Source organism: Haliaeetus albicilla, chromosome 24 (genome assembly GCF_947461875.1).
Source record: "Haliaeetus albicilla chromosome 24, bHalAlb1.1, whole genome shotgun sequence".
NCBI classification, from domain to species: Eukaryota; Metazoa; Chordata; class Aves; order Accipitriformes; family Accipitridae; genus Haliaeetus; species Haliaeetus albicilla.
Genome location: NC_091506.1, coordinates 14,904,496 through 14,932,364, shown reverse-complemented (window position 1 = coordinate 14,932,364; position 27,869 = coordinate 14,904,496). Strand labels below are relative to the sequence as shown.

Below are 27,869 nucleotides of genomic sequence, written 5' to 3'. Positions count from 1 at the left end.
TTTTTCCTCTTTTTTTTTTTTTTTACCCTTCTTACTATATAACAGAACACCATAGCATTGACTCCATGCAGTAAATGGATTTTAACAAATTCGTACTGAAGTACTTCCTGGCAGTGCTTTTACTCTGCTTCTTTCACAGCTACGCATCCTACATCAAAAGACTACCTCAACTTCAGCAGGTCCTGAAATTATGCAAGCAAAGCAAGCTCAATTCCAATCACATAAGAATAACTGAATAGTAGTTTCCATTTTAATAACATTTTGTGTAGTATGAATGAATTTTCGTAGTATCGCTAAGGAAAAATAAACTCATCAGCATTTTATAACCAGTGAAAACAAGCCACAGAATAGGTAAGTGATACATGAAGTTCATGAGAAATGTGTGTCAACCACAAATAGTCTCATAACTCCAGACAGGCACAAACCCAGCCTCCGCATCAGTCCTTTGGCCAATTCCACATAGACATGGGCAGCAAGTTCATTATCCACACACTGTTAAAAATTTCATGCAAGCAGAAGAGGGCATAAAAAGCTGCATATCCTGGCAAGAGGTTCTACTCTAAAACCAAAAATATCTTCAAACATCAAAATACACAAGCTGCTTGAATTCAGAGCAAATTTCACACAGTGTGCAGGAAGTTACTGTGCTATTCTAAGAAGCGATGGTACAAAAGAAAAACAGTCACAAAAGGAGCACAATTAACATGCTTCAGATGTAAGCAAGAAACAACAGAATACAAAAACAACAAATCTCCCAGAAATAACACAATGCACACAATAAATAACATCATGTATGCAACATATATTCCAATACAGCAATGCTCAGACAACTCTCAGCTTTATACCTTAGAATTGACTCATTTGGCTTAATTAAGAAGCAACTATGGAGCTTTCATAAAAGAGGTAAGAAAAACTTCATCCAACTACTCTGTACTACCTATAAATACTTTCAGAACTTTACTTAATGGTTAAATAGTTAATAGGTATAACAAACACTAGTGCAGACTCTCAAAGAATGCTTCTGCTCGCATGACAAATGCAGTAGCACAGTTTGCCCCTTCCAAAATCCCATCCTGTTTACATCCTATCACATACACATCACTGACCACCTTTTAGACCCAACAGTAGATACACATTGGAGAAAAATATCCGATTTAGATGCTGACAGATCTGATACAAAGATACCTGTAAGTAATAAATAAGAGCATATGCCTATTAAAACTTGCAACTTGTCTTTATTAATATTTTCGCATAATCAGGGTCCCTATTCTTTGGCTGAAATCAAAGGTTTCTGGAAGAAATTCCATTAACTTCACAGGAAGAAGAAATCTACTGCCAGCTTCTCCCCCTCCAGCTAAGGGCTTGTATTTGTTTCATTAATTATTGCACTTCTGGAAGTCTGCAATTAGTTCCATTTACTTTCAAAGCTCTTCACTAATGTTTACAGAAGAGTAGCAGCTACGAAAAGAACACCAAAGCTCTTTACCAAGGTTCTACATTTAAGCCTCAACTATCATACATTTTCATTTGCATGTCCCATAATTCAAAACGAAGATAAGTGAGTGAGATGTCTTGAAAGATGGTGTATTCAAACAAGGCCAAATAACACATAGCCAGTTTTTACATTTCATTGAAGAACTAGCTTATAACACAGAAAAGCAAAATCATAGAATTAGAACTTTGGGCTTAAACAGGTAAATTGTAATTCTAGTAATGCTATGGATACTCTTTGTTATTACCAGGGTATCTACACAGCTTACAGTTACACCAGTAGGAACACATTCCTGTTTTATGTAACATGAATTCTTAAAAGCTTTAATAATCTGTTATTTATCCACATAGTAGTAAAACTAAATCATTATAAAATGCCTCAAATTTTCAGTAATATGCAGCTGGCATAGAATAAACTTAATATTCAAAACACCACCTTAATGCTTTATTCTACCTTATGAGGTAGATAAGTCACTTATGCTGTAATATGCTACAACATCAGGTTCGTGCCCTACAAATATTGAAATCAAGTTTGTTCTAAACACATATGGATGACAAATTTACATTTCTTTACAAACATAAAGTACAGTAAGGTAATTTGGAAGGGAAAAATCCTCAAATTGTTAACAGTTTTATGAGAAAATACACGAAAATTCATAAAGCGTTTTTAATCAACATGCTAAAGAAAACACAGAGTAGTGGAATATTGCCACCTTCTGAATAACTGTTTTACAAAATCAAATCAAAAGTCAATTACATTCTCACAGTGAGTTAAAATTGAGTAGAACTATTAAGCACACAGTAGCAGGTATTGTAATGTATTAAGTTACCAACAGTCAAGTTTGGAAATCAAATGCTTCAGCACCTTTGACAATTCTATGCGGATATATACATCCATCCCTACAGTTCTAAATAGTGCAAAGAAATACCTTTGGCAGCTAAACCGCTTGCATTCTGGGACGGAGAGCTTTAAAAAGATTGCAATTCAGTTTCCAATTCTATCAAGTGTTCACTAAAGAAGCCAGATTACTGAGATAAATTAAGTGAATCCCTCCTCCATGAAGGGATTAAGCTCTTAGAGGCAAACAAAACTCAAAGGGCAACCTCTATTATCAGTACAAAGCAAATATATAAAGTTTAAATACAAAAATAGCAGCTGAAAGTCTAAGCATTTCCTAAAACACAGTCAAATCCTTGCAGCATTGGTTTCCTCGAGAACAGTGGTGAAAAATATCAGCTAGGTTGTTATACAACCATTGCCTTAAGAATTAACAGATCAATTAAAAGAATAGACCTTTTAATCCAACTAATGACTGATTTAGCAGATAAAACGGGAGAGTATAGAGGAAATAAATGAAACAATCCTCCAATATAGCAGCAGATTTGGATTTGACCCTGCAAAGTTACAACTGAGTGAATGACGACTCCATGTATGAACCTTGCAGGTTCACAGCAAAACTGTTGTATTTTCTACTGAGTAATTTTTGTAGTTATCTAAATGAACAAGTTCAAATAACTGTGAAGATCTCAGAAGTTACCACTTCAGATGTTCTGTCCTCATGGAGGCAGGATGGTTTTATGACAGTCCAGTGCTCAGAATAAACTCGAAAATTCTCAGTCTCATCTTAAAATCTAATTTTTGTAAGGCAGACTTGTAGGGTCCTATAATGCTATGTGCATTATAGGCTCATTGCCTGTAGGTCTAAAAGTGACTAAATTATCTTGTTCAGCCTCCTGTGCATTAGCGGTTGTAGCTTAACCACCAAGCATATTGCTCTGCAAGTTTTAATTCTCTTTTTTCTGCACATTCATTCATCATTAGAGCTGACACACTAGTATTTTACTGAGAAACACATTCACACACTTGTAAACAATAACATATTATTTTCTGTAAAATAGTCTTAGAGCATTTCCAAACACTTGGGCTTCTATTTGTTGGGGGTTTTTCCACCTCCTTGCTGCTTTTCACACCATAGCATAGGAAATGGTGCAGTTGCATAACAAAGTGAGTCAGCAGCTGTAAGCAGATATCCTTCAGCTGTCCCAATTACATAGCTACAGTAATAATGGAATAGTAGAAGTAATAAAAAAAAGTTTCCCCAAGAGATAAGGGGACCTAAGGGCTACCAAATGAATTGGGAAATCACTGCTATGCAGAGATAATATTCTAAGACTATCATGGCATTGAAAAATGCCCCCAGAGAAAACTAGTGGAACTTTTATGAAAAATCGTGTTACCCTTCTCTGTTACAATAAACTTTACAATTCACCTGCTTATGTCTTCCTACACTATTCTGCACTGAAATGACCCTGGTTAACAGCCTGCACTGGTATATATCCCTTCCAATTGTAGTCATTGGCAATGGCAGTGCAGAACACTCCTTTAGAAATTTTTCTATTTGGGTCACAAAGCAGCTTAGGAAAACAAACAAGCATAATTATTTGTATTTTTCAGATAAGAATCTGATCAAGAGAGAGGTCAGATGGTTCACTGACGGTTACACAGAAAACTTAAGGCTCATGCTGGAATAAACAAAAGCCAAGCAGACCATGTAACCTCAAGTATCTGTGTGCAACTCTATTTTTTTGTTGTTTGTTTTAACCTACTCACACCAGCCAAAAGTAGAAAGTATCTAATAGAAAGTTTTGTACAGTAATACTACTACTGACAAAATACTGATAAGATTTATAGTTATGAGGCTTGTCTTTGTTTTTACTTGTTGCTCAGTTCTTGCTCAAGAAGTTGTGAATGATTTTCCTGCTAAAATGTGGCCAGTTTAAAAAAAAACAAAACAAAAACAACAACAAAAACACCCAACCCAAACCCCACAACCTAGTATAACAGTTTTCTTCAGAAGATACAGGTAGACATAATCCAGTATTTAATGAAAATCAAGCCAACATGCTGATAAAATTACTTCAACTTCTCATTTGCTGAAACAAGTAGTACCTCCTCTGATTTGCCTAACCAAAAGATCAACTATTGCTGCACTTCATTAATATGATTATTTTTAACTCTTGCAAAGCAAAAGGCATCATCTGAAATAACTTTGCTTATCAGTAGGTTCTGGATACTGTGAAAAGTGTAGTATAGGATCCCCTGTCCATATCTGTTCAGTGGATTTTATAGTCTGACATTGATCCGAACTATCACGTAGGGTATAAGGCAGTGTCTTAAACTGGTTTGTGACTAGGAAAATCTTGTTAACAATAGACACAGAGACGCTCTAGCCTGGATTGCTTACAGAAGCAGCAGAGAATTCTAAAAAAACTTGCAGAAATATCTGTAATGAATAACTTCATTATCATTTAATTCAACCACTGACAGAGATGGATGGGACAGATGCCCTCGTGAGGCCTATCCTAACCCTATGATCTTAGAGGCATACCAGTGTATTTATGTACAAACTTAATTTCCTGTTATGGTTGGTCACTTCTACAGGCATAGCCAAAATGTAGCTGGCACTACAGAAGTTTATGGGCTTTAAAATATACAGGCATGCTAATTCAATGAAATCCTGACCTGACTTCCACTTGAGACTTCAGTAAGCACTGGACTATGTCAGACAGTCCCAGCAGTTATTATCTGAAGATGAATGGGCCATCTTTCCCACTTCAATGGAATAATTATAGATATACTGTTTTAATCAGAAGTATAACATAACTTGGAAGAACTCAACTCTCTGACTAAAGGGCACACCCAGGACACTGCTTACACAGAGCCTTCATTCTTCTTACAAATGCTGTCTGCATGGTCCATATTATAGATTCAATATAAAATACAGTTACCAATGATGATGTATAAAATTTAATTTTAGAAAATGTATTGGATTATATAATATTTATCACTATAGAACTAATATCAGTTTTTATTTTGACCTCCAAATAAACCAAAGTATGATAACTCTTGTTTCTTGATTCAATTTCATTATGAAAATGTAACTACATCTCCTCTGCAAATCTTCATCAAGCCAACTACCACATGCATTTCTTAACAGATATCCAACTTCATAGCTGTCACTAACATCTGGCTAATTTCTGTTCACAAATGATCCTGGGTTTTGCCATGTTGAAAATAAGCATACATCAAGTCTGGTTCTGTAACCAAAAAGTAATTTAAACTGAATTTGAACTTCAACTGCTGTTTACTATTATGGAGAAATATCATAAAGAAAAACAGCATAATTCAATAAAATACCATTCAATTTAACAAATTACTACACTGCAATGAGATATGAACAGTACGTGGAAAATACTACACTGCTCACAACCATCTGGCTATAAAGTCACTGTTCTAAAGACAGCATAGGATAGAAAAGATATTAAAGGAAATTAATCAAAACCCTCACTTTTAGTATTCCACACACAAAATAACTGCTGTAGCTTAAGAAGTGCTGGACTGCAGTTTATGTAGATGTGGCCAAGAGGGTTTATAAATACCTCCCACAAGCAGTATAATATGCTTCTTCAGAACTCAGTACACATCGCAAGGCTCATTTAGAACCCTCATTTAATAACCAGACAGCCTGCCTGAACTGAACCTAACATATATTACTATCCAAACTAATTATTTCAGTCTAACACGGACTTAGGTATACTCCTTTCGACTGAATCAGAGAGATAGTGTTATGTGCAGATGTCATAAAAATAACAATTTCTTTGTATTTCTTGAAGATAAAGTTCTCTTTTGTCTCATACTTTTCAGTCAGGTGATTGGCTGCACTTTGGAGCAAAGCATACAGACTGAATGGATCTTTTGGATGAAACAGTTCTGAATTGGAGGCAAAACCTTAGTTCATTTTCTTCTCTTTTGTCATTACAGTCAAGGGAAGAAAAAATTTGCATGACCATGGTTAATCTCACCAAAAAGCCACTGAATCTAAGAATTGGGATAACCTGTTTCCAGTTTTGTACCAGAAGTCCTCCACAGCTCCCAAGACTTCATCACAATTTCAGATTTGATCAACAATTAAAACAGAGAGCAAAAGTGTAAGCCATAGCTTTGCAATACCTGAAAAGCATCCCTGGATTCCTGTAAGGGGTTTCACAATGTCTGTTAAGCATATTTCAGTTTAGGAACAGTAATAGTGAGTATGCCTCATCAGAAAAAAAAACAAACAGAAAAAAACCCCACCCAAACATTAGAAGAAAAATTGCTTTCTAGGAACCAACGAGTTCCTCACAAAATCCTGCTTTATTTCCCCCTCAAAGACTGTAGAATGCCAAGAACTGCACAAAGAAAGGATCTCAAACCAGTGAAAAAGGCATACACAATAAATTGGATTTTTTTTTTCACTCAGGCATTTCTATTTCATTTTTATTGTTTATTGTATCTTTATGCACATATCAATCATCCTTAGCTCTGGAATTTGTGTTACCACATTTTCCTCTACTGTTACATGTCTTAACAGTACACTAACTTGTTTGGTCTAACTCTGCCTTTTTTAGTCAAGATGGTAAATAGCAAGTGGACATGCTTCCTTTTGTTCAGATGTATCTCTTCAGACATCTCTTAATAATGCATCTTCTAATCTTTCAAAGATTTTACAAGATGCATGGAATGTAAATTCTACAGATCACGCTGCAATTCAGTGAAGAACACTTGAACAGGCTTATCTATCTTCAAGCATTTAAGTAGTTCCTCTGACTTCCAGCAGTTATTTCAACGAGACTATTCAAACACTTAAAAGTCTGCCAAACTACAGGCTTAGGTACTTTGACAAAGGAAACCCCTTAAGGTCTTCCCTTATTTTGCACATGGTTTCAGTAACTCTGCCTATTACTTACTGATCTCCTGTGGAGCAGGACCAGGCAAGCGTTCAACTAGGTTGATTCCGCCATTACTGGCTGTGTATAAGCAGCATTGAAACCATAGATACAGCAGTACTGCGAGAGGAGCGGCTGGAGAGCAGCCCTGCAGGAAGGGACCTGGGGGTGATGGTTGGCAGCAGGCCCAGTGGAAGTCAGCAGCCTGCCCTGGCAGCCAAGAGGGCAAATCGCACCCTGGGGTGCATCAACCACAGCACGACCAACCCGACAAAAGAGGGGATTATCCTGCTGTACATTGGTGTACCTGAGCACTGTGTGCAGCTGTGGGCCCCACAATTTAAGGAGGATGTTCAGGTACTCGAATGTGCCCAGAGGAGGCCAGCAAAGCTGGTGAAAGGGCTGGAAGGCATGTCCTATGAGGAATGGCCAAGCACTCCGGGCTTGTCTAGTTTGGAGAGAAGGAGGCCGAGGCACAGCCTGATGGCTCTCTACAGCTTCCTGAGGAGGGGAAGTGGAGAAGGAGGTGCTGATCTCTTCTCCCTGGTGTCCAGTGATAGGAATGGTGGGAAGGGTTCAAAGCTGCATCAGGGGAGGTTCAGACTGGACATTAGGAAGCATTTCTTTACCAAGAGAGTGGTCAAACACTGGAACAGCCTTCCTAGAGAGGTGGTCGATGCCCCAAGCCTGTCACTGCTTAAGAGACATTTGGACAATGGCCTCAATAACATGCTTTAACTTTTGGTCAGCCCTGAATTGGTCAGGCAGTTGCACCAGATGATCGTTGCAGGTCCCTTCCAAATGAAATAGTTTATTCTATTCTAATCAACATCCATGCCAATAAGCTGAAGGAGAGAAAAAAAAGAACTACAAAAGGGAATGCTAGGCAAAGATACAAAAAGTTCTGTATCATGAGCTCAGAAGCACACCAGTTTATGCATTCTTGCACAAGGCACACGTGTACCAACAACCTCCCTAGAGTCTGTACCTATATTTTCCTTCCAGTCTCTTCTGTAGTATCTTCCCTTTGCCGCAAAACACATTACATTTCACAGACAGTATCAAGGCAAGATTCAGCTGATCTCTCATACATGTTTTTGTCAAAACAAGATCCAAATCTCAAAAGTAGAAAGGAAATCTAGATAACTAACTCACAGCTATAGCTGCCAAAAGGTAGGCAAGATGAATCCTACCACCAAAGCACCAACCGTTAAAAGACCAAGTACAGACACTGACAGATCTCTGTGTGTTAATGCAGACATAAGCAATTTGTTTCCTTGAAAAAATATAATTTGCAGATGTTATTTATACCTTCTATATAAACTCCATTTAAATAATGTCTGAAAGTCTCTCTGTCCCCCTCTCCCTGCACCATTTTGTCTGTAAATACTTTGCCTATGTTAAACTTACTGCTAATACACCAACAGTTTCAGTAATTCTGCCAGAACACAATGCTCATTCTGGTCACATTTTTATGTCATTAAAAAGAGTATGTAATTTCTTTAACATAGTATTCAGAAGGACTGATGTTTTTCATTTAGTTGATAATTTTTTAACATGGTGGCATAAATGAATATTAAGTGTATAAATACATAAATATATTTATTTACATATTAAATATATAAATATTATAAACAGTGCTTATTCATGTACACTATTCCTTTTCTATGAAAAATAAAATTAGAGACCCACTGGCAATAATACATTTTCCTAAAGGTTTACTAGTTTGCCAAAGACAAGATGACTGTAGCTTACCTCCCTAACTACGTTTTCCTTCTCCAAGCCCAATTTTCAGTCATTTTTCAGTTATAGACCCTACTTAAATAATGGGTATTCTTTACACAGATATTCTTTCTTTTTTGTCTGTAAACAGACCTTGTTTTATATGTGTCCTGGTTTCAGCTGGGATATAGTCAACTGTCTTCCTAGTAGCTGGTACAGAGCTATGTTTTGAGTTCAGTATGTGAAGAATGTTGATAACACACTGATGTTTTCAGTTGTTGCTCAGTAGTGTTTAGACTATAGTCAAGGATTTTTCAGCTTCTCATGCCCAGCCAGGGCACCTGACCCAAACTGGCCAACAGTGTATTCCATACTATGTGACGTCCCATCTAGTTTAGGAACTGGGAAGGGGGGGGCAGGGATTCGCCGCTCGGGGACTGGCTGGTGTCGGTCGGCAGGTGGTGAGCAACTGCCCTGCGCATCATTTGTACATTACAATCCTTTTATTACTACTGTTGTCATTTTATTAGTGTTATCATTATCATTATTAGTTTCTTCTTTTCTGTTCTATTAAACCGTTCTTATCTCAATCCAGGAGTTTTACTTCTTTTCCTGATTTTCTCCCCCATCCCACTAGATGGGGGGGAAGTGAGTGAGCGGCTGCGTGGTGCTTAGTTGCTGGCTGGGGTTAAACCACGACAATGAAATAAGTAGCACATTAAAACTACTAAGACAATCTGAACACTGCACATCAAGAAAAAAATGCTTCTGGAATCCTTAACACATACAGAATCACTTAATAGTCTTGCACATGGGCAAAGTTGTACTGAATTTGCCACATATGTTAATTAGTCAAAGTATTTTTTCTTCTATGTCCAATTGCCGAAAAGGGAAAAAAAAAAAAAAAAAAAAAGAGGAAACCATTTCCCTGAAGTGAGTGGATTCTCTGTCCTGTAGGAAAAGATGTTGTATTCACATTATGTCTTGTACATGAATTTAAATAGGAGCAGATAAATAGATGCTATCAAGTCACAGTAAGATATTGCTACAGTTTGAGTTAAGCCTTAAAGAAAGTTAGTTTTAACAACCATAGTTCATTTAAGCTATCTACAGATCAGCTTTAATTTCTAGAAACTGGGTGAATTCATACAAGAGACCATTTTCTTACTCAGGTCCCAGCTGCACAAGTATATTTTAAGACAGTTTGGTCCATGTTTCCATGGCATATTTGTATAAACAATATGTACTAAAGGTGTGCAACTTCATCACACATTTGCTATCTTCATCAGAATAATCTGTGAGAGTTATTAGAACAATTAGCCAAATTTTGAGAAGCTGTTCACGTAAATAAAGAGTAATTGTATTGCAACACTACACAGGAAGTCTGAGATCATTCCAAAATGCACACACACGCAAAAAAAATGCAGCATAATCCGCAGTTTATACATTTTTCCAACAGAGCGCTTGTAGGCCTTGTTTAATGGGAAATAGGAAAAGAATAACAAAACATAGCCTTAAGAGAAATGACATTACACTACTCCAAATAATACCACAGCAGACAGTGTCTAGTCTATAACAATCGTATGATGGATTAATAATGGATTAAGAACAGTCACTTTATAATGAAGTCTGAATCCAGATGGAGCACTGACCACCTATGCAATACAGCAATATTAAAAACTCATGCATAATTCAAACACATTGTATACGTCTTACTGGGCAAGCTGAAGGCCTTTTATACTATGAACATGCAACAGACCAGAGTTTATAGAAATAAAAAGACCCAGATACAATATGTATTTTAATTATCTCAAATCTGATAAGCTGATGTAAAAGTAATCCTCTCTAAGCTTTTCAAAGCTAGCTCGCCATACCTTAGCAATCAAATATTATTGAGTTTATAATTAAGTTTAATTAGGTCAAAGAATGTTTCAGTTATATTGACTTTCAAATACATAACAAATGATCACTCAGCACTAAAAGCAATCAAATTTAATGAACTCTGATCTAGTGTACGCAAATGTAGCTTAAGTCTGAGTAACTTTTTGTTTGTATTTTATATTGGGGTGTATTTTATTAACTTGCAAGTAGACAGATGAGCACTAAGACTTTTCCAGTTCAGAATGCACTAATAAATGACTGTTTGGAAGAGGTTTATTTTCAGTAATAGATGTTCTATTTAACCAAAATAAATAACTCTTCTGAGGCTTTGCATATGGAATTTTATCTTCTTTATGAAAGTGTTTTACTTTTCTAGTTCATCATGTATTTGTTGTATGTTCCTTCTCCTCAATATAACAAGAAAACAAAAGCAACTTCCGTGAATTTACAACAAATTTTGCATACAACTGATTGCAGACAAGAACTGCACACCATCACCCTATTTCTTCTTCTGAACACAATTTTGCTTAAATAAGTATAATTTTATTCTGAAAAGTGCGATTTTTGCATTAGGTTTTACCAGCTTTTTGCTCTGGATACCTCCTGAGTTACTTATGATTTTATAGAGTTGAGACTCCTGAGGCACATGGTATCATCTATCACCATTACAAGATTTCAACTACTTTGCAGTCACCCCTTTTGTAACAGCCATTAAAAATACATTGCTTTTAACTACCTTGCTGAGTGCTCTCTGTAAAAATCTCCAGATAACTATGTCCATCACCACTTTGCTAAGTGTGATATACTAGCTATATTTAACAGCTCAAAATTCCCAAAGAGCACTTGGCCTAGAGAAGCTAAATGAATACCTTGTTTCCAAGAAAGGTGCAGAACATAGCTAAAGAACTGGCTACCTGACCCTGACTAAGGAGCACAAATCATTGCACTCACTGCTCCAGCACTCCACCAGGCTCAGAAGAAGGTTGCACAGACTGAAGACCCACATTTTAACGTCTGGGTCAGAATAGAACAAAAGCGGCACCAGCCACAAGGATTGAAAGCACAGGCAGAAAAAATCTTGAAGCAGCTCAGAATTTAAGTAAGGAGAGACATAGTGTCTGCACGAGGAAGAATACAGAGAATTGTAGAGTTCTAGGGGGGTGTTTTAAACACAAAAAAGTACTTAGCCCTCTATGATCTTTAAAGCTGTCTCAGTTTCTCTGTCCCAATTCTCCAAGCTTTGAAGGGACATCTACAAAATCTAAACTTTATGTAAGCCACATTATTTATATAATGTCTGTAAATCAACATGCATATGCAAATCTAGAACATATCACCATTTTAAGAGCACAAGCATGAAACACACTACAGGCTAAGTTAACTGTATAGAATGAATACCAGTTAAGCCTTCAGGTGGAGGCCGACATGAACAACACCACATCAGAAAATATGTACATTTTCTTTTAAATGCAGACTTCAGACTGCAGTGGCCTTGTATGTTCATGCACTCAGCTCTCACAGTCTGCTGGCCGCATCTGTCACAAGTTATCACAAACTATTTGACATTGAAGGGATTTACAAATCCACTTCTTTAAGCTGGCAATAAAATGACCAAGACCAAGACCAACCAGTCAGTTTAATAAGCCAGTTTATCAAGTCCTGAAGCATCAATATCAGTCCAGATCACTGAACAAATACAAAGATCACTTAACATGCTCAGTCCTTGTCCTGAGTCAGCAAAGCTCCAACCAGCATTTCCTGTGAAAGGAAATTCTGTCTTTATGACTGATTCCCCTGGAAAAGACAGGTGTGTCTGGCAATGGTCAGTCATAAAACAAAATTAAAATCTATTTTTATAAAAAGATTGTAGACAGATGATGATGTAAATTGGCAGGAGACCCATATGTATGTTGCTTTCCAAGGTATGAAGCAATGCAGTCTTTAAATAGTTAATACCCTCTTTCTTTGCCATCCCCCATGCTCTCCTGGACAAAGGTGGTGAACAGATGCATTTACACAAATTGGAAACTTTAGCCAGACTAAAAGATGGCCAGAACTTTCCATTGGCAAGTACAAAAAAAGAGGCATATGCCTGCGGTGATGCCTGTGAAGCCAGTGCAGCAGTGACTGCAACATGCAACTGACAGCGCTTGGTTACATCAGCAGCCTAGTGAGCTGGCAGAACTGGAGTCATTCACCTAATTATGTAAACCAGGAAGTATGCTGCACAGGAAAGTCTAATATGCTTATTTGTTAAATACATATGCTATTTAATAAAAAATAACCAATTTTATTACAGAGTCTGAGAGATTTATTAGCTGCAAAAATTTAATAAAGCATAATTATCCTAGTTAGAATCTAAATTCATAATAGGGAACACGTGCATTCACATTTTTATATTCTTAGCCACTGCTCTGGAAAATAAATGCTTTCATGGATGATATACATATAAGCAATTTGGCACATCTTTTCAAAGACATGAGAGAGTTGCTAGACAAAGGAACATGAACATTTAGTTATTTATATGATGCTACAATCCAAAGGCTCCAACTGAGTGTAGAGCCCTCACTATGTCATTTCAAAACTGTCATTGCTTGGAAGAAAAAAAAAGGTAGTGTAGTGGGCTAATTAAAGTCATCTCAGAATGACCATGACTCAGGCTAAGGATGGATCTCTGAGGCCAGTACCATGTCTCCAGAAACGGTAAAGAACAGCTGTCCAGGCAAGTGTGTGAAAGCAGAGTAAACACCTAGTGATACACACAGAGTTTTTACTCTCCCAGACTCCAAAAGTATGCAAGTTCAAGGATTTCTTCAGATGGATCATTTCACTTGGTCTAATAGCTCTTGATGGACTTTTCTTCCATTAATTTGACCAACCTACTTTTTGAACTCCTGCAAACCTCTGGTATCCAGAACACCCTGTGCCAGAATTCTGCCACTGCATGCTAGGTGAAGAAGTATGCCTTTTGGTTTGGTCTGAATCTACAAAGAGTTTCATTTGTGCCCTTAATCACAAGAGTAGGAATAACCTTACACTGATTGTATTTCATAGAACTAATCACCCACCATTTTTTTCCCTAGTATATTTGATTTCAGTTTATATACGTTTCAGTATATTTGACTATTTCTTATATGCAAACTGTTCCAAACTTTTGATTATTCTAGATAGTTCTATTAGTGCCCCCCCCCCCCCGTGTTTTTTTAGACATAAGTTACCTTGTATACAAATAGTGGAGAGCAACACAGTAAGGAAAGGTGATTTTGCGTAACACCACCACAGTTGATTCTGTGAGGTATGAACTGACTCTTTTCGAAATTTGCCTTCACAAACATGAGAACAAAAGACAACCAACTCTCTGCCCTGTAACAAAATCTATAATTGTTTGGAACGTCAATTATGGCTCTCTAAGAGTAAAACCCGAGATGACAAAAGACACATCTCTCCCCAATAGACCATCTTGTAGTATGTCTCCCTTTTCTTGTGCTTTTTAAGCACACACACAGAATAAAATGCTTCTACAGATAAGTATTCAGCCACGGACTGCTGGATTCCCACTGCACGTCTCATGCTACAACATTCCACAGTGCAACTAGAAGACTCTCTAATATTTTCTGATGACATGAGACACTTGGAACTTAAGGAGCAGGTATTCAATCTAGATGCATATTCAGCACTGTCTTTATAATTATCCATCAGCAAAATATGATGTGAAAGGAAAAACAGAAGTTTATTATGCCATGTCCAGAAGGCTCACAAAAGGTGATAGTTCTCCTTTACCACGATGCTTATAATCTAATTGGCAGGAACATGAGGCATTAGAAAAAGCATTAATTCTTCATGCCCAACTTGTTTTAATGTCGACAGCACCAAGTTTTGATGGGTACACTTGAACCAATACCTAAAGCTAAAAAACCAAGGGTGTTGTTCTGAGGTCACATGCCAAGCTGATTTTCCAAACCAAAAGGCACTTTCCCTCTCAAAGTCACCCTGACAGTTTAAGTCTTCTGTTATAGCCAGAGGCAAACTAGCCTTAACACCAATTATTATCAGTGATGACAGCACAGTATCACATGCTGAATAGGAAACTGTAGTATTATAATGTAGAAAAGTTAAGGGCAAAGTAAGTTTCAAAGACACAAGACACAGTACATTCTGTCTGGCTGTACAGCATAAAATAATCAATACTTTCTGGTAATAGAAAAAAGTGGTGATAGGCTTGAGGCTACCTCAAGCAAAAAAGATAAATCAACTAGTATTTATATAAATTGTCCATTTAAATAAACTGACCATTCTTCAAGATACACCGCATACCACTACTCATTATATCCTCACAGGATATTCCCCACCCTGCTGACCTGAGTAATTCTGAAGTCCTGTAAGGAAAGATTCAAACTTCTTCATTCATTCCTTTGTCACCCCTTCTGTCCCTACGATGTTCTAAGAATACAGACTTAGTATGCATTTAAATTTAAGTAGTGAAGTTAATTGAAGACAGTGGGAATAGTTTTCTTAACAGCCCTCCACACATTTTATTGACAAGATCCCTCTAATTAGGGCTTTACAAGTATTTTCATGAAAATCAAAATTCAACAGTTTTAATAGTCATTGTCTCGTAGATCAGCATAGACACATTTAGTTAATTGCTTTATCTTTTCTGCAATTCATGTTTATATTCACTTGTCTTGCCAATAATGTGAGGGAGGTGATTTCCCCCCCTATACTCCGCTCTGGTGAGACCCCACCTGGAGTACTGCATTCAGCTCTGGGGCCCCCAGCATAAGAAGGACATGGACCTGTTGGAGCGAGTCCAGAGGAGGGCCATGAAGATGATCAGGGGGCTGGAGCACCTCTCCTATGAGGACAGGCTGAGAGGGTTGGGGGTTGTTGAACCTGGAGAAGAGAAGGCTCTGGGAAGACCTTATAAAGGCTTTCCAGTACCTATAGTGGCCTTCCAGTCCCTAAAGGGAGCCTACAAGAAAGGCGGAGAGCGACTTTTTACAAGGGCATGTAGCGATAGGACAAGGGGTAATGGCTTTAAACTGAAAAAGGGTAGATTTAGCTTAGATACAAGGAAGAAGTTCTTCACTGTGAGGGTGGTGAGGCACTGTAACAGGTTGCCCAGAGCGGCTGCGGATGCCCCATCCCTGGCAGTGTTCAAGGCCAGGCTGGATGGGGCTTTGAGCAACCTGGTCTAGTGGAAGGTGTCCCTGCCCATGGCAGAGGGGTTGGAACTAGATGATCTTTTAAGTCCCTTCCAACACAAACCATCCTATGATTCTCTGATAATAATGGTTGCGCAGAAAAGCGGTATCAAGGAAATAACATTTTATAAATTTTAAGTAGCATTTAATAGCTGGAAATGAAGGACATTCTATTGCTTATCAGTAAACCATGAACCTCACTTAGCTCTGTGCTTTCTGTCTGTATTTCTGTGGGCCAAATTCAGAGGTAAAATCACATTAGATTGTCCTCCTCTAAGAATTCACCTATTAACAGAAACTGTACCTTTTCAGCAGTATTTAATCTTTAGCTCTTAGCCAAAACAGAAATTATACTCGTCCAAGTATTTCTACAGCAGCATAACAGCCTCTACACAAGAGAATTTTATATAATTGGTTTAATTATACGAGAATAAAATCCATACTCTTTACAGAAACATGAAAATAGTTAAACCCAACATTTTCCATTCCAGATCAGTCAGGCATCTAAAAAGCTATCGATTTGTGCAGAATAAATAGTCAATTTTGAATTTTCCCTAAAGAATAACAATTTCTTTAAAACTCCTTTAAAGGAGTAACAATTCCTTTGAAGTTGGGCCCCATGTAAGGTCTAATGTGATTAACTTAACATTAAAGTATTAGCTAACAGACTAGGTCAGACTACTGTGGGTTTATGATCTCCAAAATCATGCTGGATTCTACCCAGCCCACTTCAAGTGCCTACAAGAGCTTGCATTTGTCTGCAGCCATCTAGACAGATGAACCCTTAAATGCAATTACTTCTTCAAACTACAGGTATACTTCAAAAATAAAATTAAAATCTGACCATTAAAGAAACCACAGCACTAGGTTTGACACCTGCTAATAAATAAAAAACTGTTTAAAAAAAGCAGCTTTTATTCTCCATTTTTTAACTTACTTTTTCTGTCTGTACTATGAGGTCTACAAGAAGAGAAAACTGCTTCAACAGCTGACTGTAAACAAAACACTGAAAGTGATGATACAAACACTGAACAGAAGGAATGGTAAATTTTCCTACATCTATTTTAGTTCCATGGATTTGAAATTATAAATGCAAGTGTACCCTTAAGTCACATAAAAATCAACACACATTGCAGTTTACTGCTTACACTCATTAATACTTTGATTCAACATCCACCAAAATCAACAGAAAGGGGCTTGGAAATAGATGATCTTGAAGGTCCTGGTCAACTAAAACTATTCTATGATTATGGCTTATTTTTGAAGTAAATAGACAACAGTTACTGTAGTAATTTATTTTTTTTTAAATAATAAGACAAGTCAATATTTCACCCTTACTTAGAGAAACAAAAAATTCACAAGTCAGAAAGAACCTATTTGTACGGAAAAGTATACACATCATAAATTGTGCAGTTCTTATAAAACATGTTTTCTGATGTCATCTTCACATCTGAAGTGTGTGATAGAGTAGCATAGCTACATGTAATGTCCACATCACTTCAGCATTGACACACATAGGTCTCACAACTTTATTAATATCATATTACAGAGTTTGACACCACCAGCATTAATGACCACTGACATAACTGAAATAATATTTTTTTCTTACAGTTGTGCAACGGGATAAAAGGTCTGTTTTTAAGTCCTGCATTCACAATGCCCTTCTATCCTGGTAATTATTTACTAAAAAGAGATTCACTGCTTTACAACAAACTGTCATTCTGACTTTTTTTCTCTTTAAAATTTTACTACAGAAAAATGAAAAGCAGTAATACATCAAATTTAATTTTTTAGTAATAAGGAGAACAAGTTAATCACGCTATATATGTTTATGTTTATTTCAGAGTATCCATAGCAGCCACGTTTTAGTTTGTGGGGGTGGGGAGGGAAGGCAAAAAGGAAAATGAAATTACTCACACTTGTATCCAGGCTGCAGACACTGAATGTATCTTCATCTTGAGTACTCTGCTTTCGTTTTTTCTACGAAACAAAGTGAAAAGAAAAGCTCAGTTTTGATGAATAGTGCCAACTACCATTAGCCTGATCCTGAATCAGGTATATATAATGAAGTCATACACATACATATATGTATAGTTATTTAATTTCTCTCATCATCATTACAATCACCATGCATGTGAATATAAACTCTTATTTTTACAAGTTGAAAAGCTATCTATTGGCACATTAGTAAATCAAATGCTGTTTCTTCTGCTTAAAGAGAATTAGGTTCACTTCAATTAAGAAACTTATTTCTCACTAAAAACATAAGTAATTATTGCGTATTGTAAATTGTACTTTGGCACTTGATAGGAACTTTTGTAACTAATGAGACTGTCAGGAGGAGACACTCATATTTTGTGTCACAAGCTTATACTTAGATTTTTCAAATACACATTCAGCAATCAAGTTACTATTCCCAGACAGTCAATATTACATAGTGAGGATAATAGGTGAAATGTACTGCAGGAATTAAATTAACATATATTTGGATTTCAATATCCATGTCAGTGATTGCGTTCTGCTCTATATTCAGGTTTTGTTTTGGAAAATGGCAAGCCCTCCCTCATGTCATTTCACAGATTCACCACAAGATTAATCTTCATGCCCTTCAAATAAGACGTATGAAATTTCATTTAACAGAGCTCTGCATTTCCTACCAGGCCAGGAAGATTTAGGAAACAAGAGAAGTCACAGAATACATGATCCTTATTTATCCAGCTGTGTTGTCTTCCCCTGTCAGCTACAGATAAGCATTCACACATAATAAGAGCTGCGATTTAGTTTCCAGTCTACAGAAGTCAAAGATGAGCAATTTAAAGAACAAAAACACCCATACAGATGCCATATGGAGCTCCTATCTTACGAGATGACGAAAGTTCAGCTAAAAGGTGGAAGTTACATGTTCTGCAGGTGTTTTTTAATTGTTTATACATATATATATAAAACTGTATCCCTCCTCCCCAGAACCCGTGCTCCTAGCTCTTCTGAAGCCTGGAGGTTTTATTCCATCAAGCTAGTAAAACAACTGTTGCATCTGCTAGGTTGAGCATATGGTTTCTGAGAACTGTTTCTTTGATGAACAAAGATAAGGAATATTTATCATAAAATCCAGAAGTTTTGATTTCATGCTGTTTTAAAATTAAACTTTAGGTGTTGAAACTTTTTATATTTACTCACTAGTTTTCCGCAGATCTTTGACTTGTGTAATCACATTTAAATACAATTTCTCTATTTTTTAGGAAATAACTTGTCTCACTTTTTTCTGACAATGATAATTTTAAAGTCTAGAACAGCTGTATGTCCTGGTTTCTGCTTAACACCGTTATTATTCAGAAACAGAAACTGGATCATGAGTTCTCTCACCCCATTACACAATAAGAAGTGTTTTATGAAAAGTAATTCTTCACCCACAGACTATGCACAATCAAATCCCTCTTACCGTTACAGTACAGATTTTCAGCAACAAGTTAAAGGACAGAATAGAACCCAGGAATTTCTGGACCAGACCACACTGAGCAACAAACAGAAATATCTGAAATAATACCGAGTATATTTGTTTATCCTGTGGCAGTGTTTTATAAGGTTTGGGGGTTTTTTTTGTCCCACAGGATAAACTAATCTGAATTATTATTCTAGCGTTAACCAAATATGAATTCATGATGAAAAACACAAAACAGGGATGAGATCTGTAAAGTCAGTACTTTGTCCAGAGGGTAACATTTCCTAAGATCCTAGTGAACATGTTGCAGACTATTCTTCAAACCTAATCTAGACTTCTCTAGATACAAATGCATGTGTCCTCTAGGTTTTCCTCAAAAAATTACATATTGATTCTGCTTAAATCGACACTGAGCCTTTACTTTACAAACAAGAAATTACAAACCTAAAAGGTACCATCCCTCCCACACAGTGGACACAGGCGAAATCAAAACAAAGGGTGTTTAGATTTGGAAAACAGATTTCTACAAGAGAAGGGTAAGTTAAAATGGTGTATGGACCTGGTATACCTGAATCTATACTAACTGATGATTCTGGTTTATGGATAGATGGGATGCCACTGCATTCACAGCTTGGGTTGGTATTGGTTTAAGTCTGACACCTTTAGTTATGGAAGTATAAAAATGGTGTAAATCTAAGCCTCGGCCTGCAAAATATTAGAATAAAAGTTAATTCCAAAAGAATCACTATAATAATACGACATCACTCAAAAAAAAAAGTTAGATGCTTGATTAGAGTATGTGTTCGCAATGCTCTATATACAGGTCAAATTTTAAAAAAATTGTCTCTCTAAAATGAATACTATGCATTTTGGAACTGTAACAAATGTTTTCTATAATGGAATAGATGCAATTTCATTGTTAACAGAGTGGGACAAATGACCACACACACAACAAATAGGTAGCTCCTTTGTTGAGTAACTGATTAAAAGATTCTTACTGGTGGTCACATGGCTACAGATTAAACATAGAATGTGCCATTCCCAACACAGGCCATCTCTAATGAAAGCACATTGAGACTCTAAATTACCTGATATGAAGTACAAGTTTACTAGCGAGACTACAGGATTAAAGTGAACTTGAATGAGACAGGACATCCTGTTACTGTAGAAGGAAAGTTACACAACAACAACAATTATGTGTGGGCTTCTGACTACTACATTCAAAGTGGGTATATGGGTCCAAAACAGAGGTATCATAGACAAAGCAGTGTCCAAGGCAAGGCTATTCAGGTAAAGCACAGCAGAAAACGTAGTTAGTAGTAAATATTAACATGCTTATATCATCTTTAGAGACAGCCTCTTTGGTTATATAACTAACTCTCAATATATTCAGTAGCATCTGTGATGTACACACCAAAAGGGATGAAGATAGGTAAATGTAAGAAAAGCAATTACATATTGAATGAGCCTGGGATAGCCTCCACAAAGTAGATCCCTTGCTCTACCTTATACTTTATTGTGCTAATCAAAGGATCACTCCTCACCTTATTTTAGCTCTTCTACTTGCTGAAAAGTAACACACACACACAAAAATCTGCCTCACAGCATGTATACTATACTATTCTTTTTGCCTGGAAGTTTGCAAGTATTATACTACTTCCATTCTCTCTAAGTTTGTCTCAGCGGCTATGCAAGGCAAGTAATTTAATACAGAAATTGTTCATCAACCGCTGCAGGCAAGATTTAATGTTTTAAATTTTCTAAAGAGTTTCAAGGGCTATTATCATTGTGTAAGTGTGTGTGTGTAGGGGGGAAACACCATGGCAAAAAAAAAAATCCAATAATTGAGCTACCAAATAAATTTCTTTGCCCATAATAAATGGATTAGAAGCAAAGATTGCAGTGGATATTGTGCAGGGAGCATAAGGTGCTCATTAAATTAATCCCTGCTCTTTGTGAGGATCTTTTACCCAAAGGAGTTACAAGCCCTGTCTTGGTTGCCATAGCACAACGCAGCTGACCTGTGAATCTGTCATGTTCCAGAAAACCACCCCTTAAATATTGCTCTCCACTTTATGTTTGCAATCACATGGCACATCAAGTAATACAAACTTCACCCCATTCTCAACAATTTTGTGTTTATTCCTTTCACAAAAGATCCTAGAAGTACAGTGCGATAGCTTTAGCACGAACCCAGAAGAAGAGTTAATGGATTAAGCGTTGTATGTATTGCACATATTCGTAGTAGAATAAGCTTCACTGCAAAGCCAAGGATCTTTAACAGCGAAATGAATTTATAGCCCAAATACTGAAATCAGTTAAGTGGCATATTAACAAAGAAGTTAAACTTCCTGAGAGAATCTAAGCAAGCAGTGCTCTGAGAGGTTCAAATATCTATTTGCACACATTGCTTGAATGACAAATAAATGTATCAAACAAATCCTAACGGCATCATAATGTATTACGGTAGATTTTTCATACTAGCTTATATTGGCACACAGGACTACGTTAAGCCAAAAAACACGTGTGAATCTTTATTCAACATGACACCTGCACTGGCCCAGGCATAGCACTAGGGAGAAAACACTGACTTCTTAATTCCATTTTATTACCTTGCATGTGAAGTATCCCTAGTTGTTGTTAATATCTCTTACAATTATCTATGGCTGTACCAATCACCATTTTTAATACAATTTAATAGGGTTCTTTAGGACTATATGGCTTGAAAAAGCATGTGCAATAGGGAGAAGGAAAGCCCATGCTGAGTGTGCTATGTTAAGATGACATACACCAAGTCATCCATGAGTATACCCATGCAGACATCTTACAGAAAACTGCAGAAGATTTAACCACAAAAATGTCAAGGGATAAAAAAGTTGAGGCCTTATGGATACCTGAGCATGCCTGAGTTATATACACAAGTATAAGTAATACACAATCATATTCTAATATACTGCATATGCATGTTAACAGAACCATGTCCAGTTAGAGATTGTATCAGGTTTTGTTTTCATTCAAATCCCATAAGAAGCCCTAACATATTATGAATACTATGAAACAGGGATAAATTTGTAAGACACATGACCATTAGCATTCCCTGTCTTTGTTCCTGGGAAGCACATTAAAGCTATTAATGTGAATATTCCTGAAATTTTAAACTGAACTATCCAAATAGAACCCATCTCTATTTTAAATTCAGAGTAATAATATTAAAAATAATCCCATTAAAAGGTAGTATGCTATCCTTATACTAGACATGATCACTCATCATCTCCAGTGTATATTATTTACATGAGTAATGTCATACTGCAGCATTGTATGAAATACATTAAATACAAAATACTGTGATTACTCCATATTAGGCTATAAGCAATGGACAAATGCCACCTGCTATCTCACTGCAGAGTATTGTCCTGGTTTCAGCTGGGATGGAGTTAACTGTCTTCCTAGTAGCTGGTACAGTGCTATGTTTTGAGTTCAGTATGAGAAGAATGTTGATAAATGGTGTTTTCAGTTGTTGCTAAGTAGTGTTTAGTCTCAAGTCAAGGATTTTTCAGCTTCTCATGCCCAGCCAGCGAGAAAGCTGGAGGGGCACAAGAAGTTGGCACAGGACACAGCCAGGGCAGCTGACCCAAACTGGCCAACGGGGTATTCCATAACGTGTGACGTCCCATCTAGTTTAGGAACTGGAGGGAGCGGGGGCGGGGGAATTGCCGCTCAGGGACTAACTGGGTGTTGGTCGGCGGGTGGTGAGCAATTGCACTGCGCATCACTTCTATATTCTAATCCTTTTATTATTGCTTTTATCATTTTATTAGTGTTGACATAATCATTATTAGTTTCTTCTTTTCTGTTCTATTAAACCATTCTTATCTCAACCCACGAATTTTATTTCTTTTCCCGATCTTCTCCCCCATCCCACAGTGGGGGGTGGGGGGAGTGAGCAGCTGCGTGGTGCTTAGTTGCCGACTGGGGTTAAACCATGACAAGTATTTATTTCTTTATCAGAGTTTTTATGTACTTGAAAAAAACTAAATTGAAAAACATTATGAAGCTGTTTGCCTTGCTGGGAAAAAAGGACAGCCTGCAACACTTCGATAACGCCCCTCTCCTGCACAATATTTGTAGACCTTAAAAAAGGTTTGTGTGAAAAAAGTATACCAATAACAAGTATCTATTCTGAATAGAAATGTGTCTCTGTTTTCTGACTGCCCATACAGATGCATTACATGCATCTGAACGTGTACCTCTAGACTGAAAAATGTTGTCTATCACACCTGGTTTTTTTTTTAATCTTTTGAAATAAAATAAAATTAAAAAAAATTTAAAAATCTAAGTCCCCAGACCACAATGACCAGGTGTATAACAATTTTGAATCTTGATCCATGTTTGTGATACTGTTGCCTAAAAGGCTGCGATTACATCCATAGTTATAGAGACAGAACACTTCGTGGTCTTAACATAGCAGGAAAGAGTTGTTCTCAATAATTATCTCACAGGAGATGAGAAAGTAAGATATCCAATTATATATTAAAGCAGTGATTTAATTAAAGGAATTAGAGCAATAAGACATTGTTATAGGAAGGCTGGATTAACATCCTCTCTCCATCACAGGGTTTTAGTTATCAATACCAGAGATTTATATTTTACCACCTGGGAGATGAAATGCAAAGATGCACAAAAATAGCTTGATAAAAAACCCCATCCTGTGACGGGGAAGGAAATGCTTTTCAGAAGAATCGCTGACTTTTGCTAAATCATCTATCCTTTCTAATTGCTTAGAAACGTGTCTGCACACGGACCGGCATCAAAATAAATAATAGTTTAACACAATGTATTTGCATACGTGCATAATACCCTTAAACCTTTTAAATCATAGACAGACTCATTTCAAAACAAAACACAAAATAACTTACTTTTTAAGCCCTTTTTTCATACAGAAATCAATTTAACAAATGAGGATCCATTCATTCTACCAAAAGACTTTCTCCACACACCCCCAAAACAAAAAGTCCAAAATAAAGAAAAACTAAAAAACATTTAATCATTTTGTATTTCAAATTGTTTTCATATAAAAATATCTAAAACCCTCAGCCTTTCTAGAAAATGCATCTGGGCATACTTCAACATTGCTAATTAGAAGAAAGCAACTTTGTAAAAGTCAGAGTTCTAATATTGGATTTAAATAAATATAAGTAGGTAGAGGTGCATATATATACACATACTTATATAAAATCTATAAGTGCGTATACAAATACATATATACATGTATATATCACATACTTGGGGGCGGGAGGTGTTTTGGGTTGGGTTTTTTTTATTTTTTAAAAAACAAGGCAAACATACCACAACATGTTCTACTATGGTTCCTTTGAATGTCCTATTAAGATTTAGGGGGAGGGAAGTATGCAATGAACTAAAAATTATTTGGGTAAACATCGTTAAGTCTAAGTTAAAGAAACAGTTTTCCATACCAGTAATAATTCAAAGTTTCTTTAAACTGATTTCTAGGTGGCAAAATGAAAGTTAACATATTTTTTGCGAAGTTCAATAATGAGAGCAATTGTAGACTCCCAATCCTAATTCTCATAATAGAACATCACCTCACACTGCATTTTCAAGGGAAAACATCTAAAGAGGCATGAATGTAAACATATTTTATATCTCTGACTATTTTACATGTGAATGATTTCCTAATCAATTGCCTACTTTTATGAAAGAAAATTAGGTCATGAATAATGACCCAATGAATGCATTCATTCATTAATGTATAAACACTGCATTTCCACCAAGTTTGTCCTATGTTATACAAGTTTAATCAAAAAATAAAACCCCTTTAACTAAACAAAACCAAAATTTGCAATAATACAGAAAAGGAAAAACCATTTAGCCAACAAAATTTTTTTATCATTTTTACTGGTGAGGAAAAGGCAAGAAGGGATTCACTGTTCTGGGTTTTATGCTACCCTCCAGTTTATGGTACACTATTATCAAGGACAACCCAAAGGACAGTATCTCTATCAGACCGAGTTAAAAAAACAAAACCAACCAAAGAAAAACAATTTTAAGAGATCATGTAGAATCAAAAATAAAATCCAAAAGGGATTAATGTGGAAGGCAGGGAGAAAACAGACCAAATACTTAACAGGAAGTCAAACATCATAGGCCAGAAAAGGTTCAAGCCACACTCCAAAGGGCGGACTATGTCTGCATGAAAAGCAACTCCACTACATGGTTTCTTCTAATTTTAAAAAGCAATTAGTATCTTCTTAGCCATCTGAGAGCTCTCTCAATCTACAAGGAACCTTCACATCAAATGCCTGATGATGGTCTTCTGCACTAGGAGTCACAGTCGATGTTCAAGCAGCCGGGAATAAGGCAGGAACATACCATCATTTTCTTTCCATAAAGACATCAAATCACAACCATAGTCCAGACTTTCATGTGAATTTCTAATCACACTGTTTTTATACAACATTCCTTCAAGAAAATCCAGTTAGCTTATAAATTCACTTGATATGTAAATCATTTTTATCAGCAAAATCCATATGTATATATTCAAATACACTAGCGATTCTAAGCACTCTTCTATTTTTAAATACCTAACGTACAGAAGCTGGTAAGTTCAAAAGAATATTCAGACACTACAGTTCTCATCTTTTTTCCTTTGTAGTTTGTGAATACTTCCACACCCATCCATAACATGTTGATCCCTTTCTTAAAAAGCCCTGAAAAATACCACTTGCCAAGACCTAATTTATTCCTTTAATTACTCCAAAACCTCCACCTGCTGTTGCTTCTATGTTAGATCTGTTTCAAGTTTGCACTGTTTCCATTTCAAATCACATTCAAATGATCTCAGAGGTATCAAGCTCCCAGTTAGTTATATCGCAGAGTTTGGAGGATTCCAAGTCAGGACACAGAGTCCAGTGATGAGGCACAAATAGTAGAAAACAGATGTTAAAAAGTATGCAAGAAGTGAAGTAGAATGAAAGAATTAAGGACAAACCTGACTGGGAGGGAAGTATTTCAATTCTCCAGACTAATGTAAAATGTTTCCAGAAGTTTCACACATGACACAGCCAGAACACGAAAAAGTTAAAATATTTCAGTTTGGGCTTCCTAATACAACAGAAGTAAATTCTGACTAAAAGCTTCAACATTTTTCTCACCTGCTGTTATCACTCAGTTAACAAAATATGCCTTGGATCCAGCTCAAATTGGGTATAAAATTACTAGGCAAAAGATTAATAACCTTCTATCTTAAGGTTAGTTGAATAATCACTAATTTAACATTTCCTGCCACAGGTGACGGGATATAACATCACAAAGCAGACTTCAGAAGAGAACTAGAAGAGGCAGCAGTGGTATCACATTACCCAGCTTCAAGCCAGAACGCTTGTGATACTGAAACAAGAATAAGCCTCAAGTAGGATTACCCATTTTCCATCTTATTACATTACTGTTGCACTGACATTCAAGTGTCTAAGATGAAATAAAGGTACAGATGCCAAAAAAAAAAAAAAAAAAGTTTTGGCCTGACTGATACAATGCACAGTTCTAGAAAGAAGTCTGTATAGAGGGAAACCATGTCATACCAATCACATAAGCATCTCTGTCTACAATAACCAGCTGGAAAACTCTGAATTTCCTATCGAATACGGTGTTCCTCCTAAGTTTGGTTCAGAGCTAACCAATTACAATTTCACAAACAAGTGATAATTCATTCCCTACTTTAAGCTCATTCAGAGTGATGCATGATGCATCTCCTGTCATCTTTTAAGGCCAGCCCTCTTTTCACTTCACCGTAGCCTATCACCTTCATGCCAGTACTATTATTCCTCCCTGCTTATCTTTCACTTCCACGGCATACCACTGACAGTTCCAAGAGCTTGAAGGCATGGGAAGACAACAGCATCTTAAAGCAAGGTTTCCCAGAGCATAGTGCCTATTTTTTAGCTGAATGATGCATCATACATGCTTTTTGGGACCATAACTTCAGAATACTGGATTCTAATATAAAGTTTTACAAAAAGAACAGAACTTGTTATCCTGCATTCCAATTCACAGTTTTTTATGTTATATTGGCAAAAAGAACGTGCTTAAGCTCTAAAGAGAGACAAAAATTCCTTAGTTTTATAATAAAACTGGTTTCTGCATATATTTCCGCTGCCCTCTACTGTTCAGAATACCAAAGACATTACAGGTTTCTTATCTCGAGTGGCACAAAAATCTAAACCAAAGCTTTATTCCTTTTGAGGGAGAAACAGTCAGAGATGAAACAATAGCACAGTTTGCACCTAGTCTGGTACAAAGCTTTGCCTTTGTTCTATTTCCCACTCTGCACGTGTTCAGCTGGCAGGCTC

The 27,869-nt window shown here is 36.6% G+C and overlaps 1 protein-coding gene across 1 annotated transcript in view; it reads right to left on the bottom strand.

The window, feature by feature from the left end:
• ARHGEF3 (Rho guanine nucleotide exchange factor 3) overlaps window positions 1-27,869 on the bottom strand; it is a 140,161-nt gene that overhangs the window by 48,426 nt on the left and 63,866 nt on the right. The window contains exon 4 of the mRNA XM_069812271.1: window positions 17,982-18,044. Coding sequence (XP_069668372.1) covers window positions 17,982-18,044 — 63 coding nt within the window. The remainder of the gene's footprint in view (window positions 1-17,981; window positions 18,045-27,869) is intronic.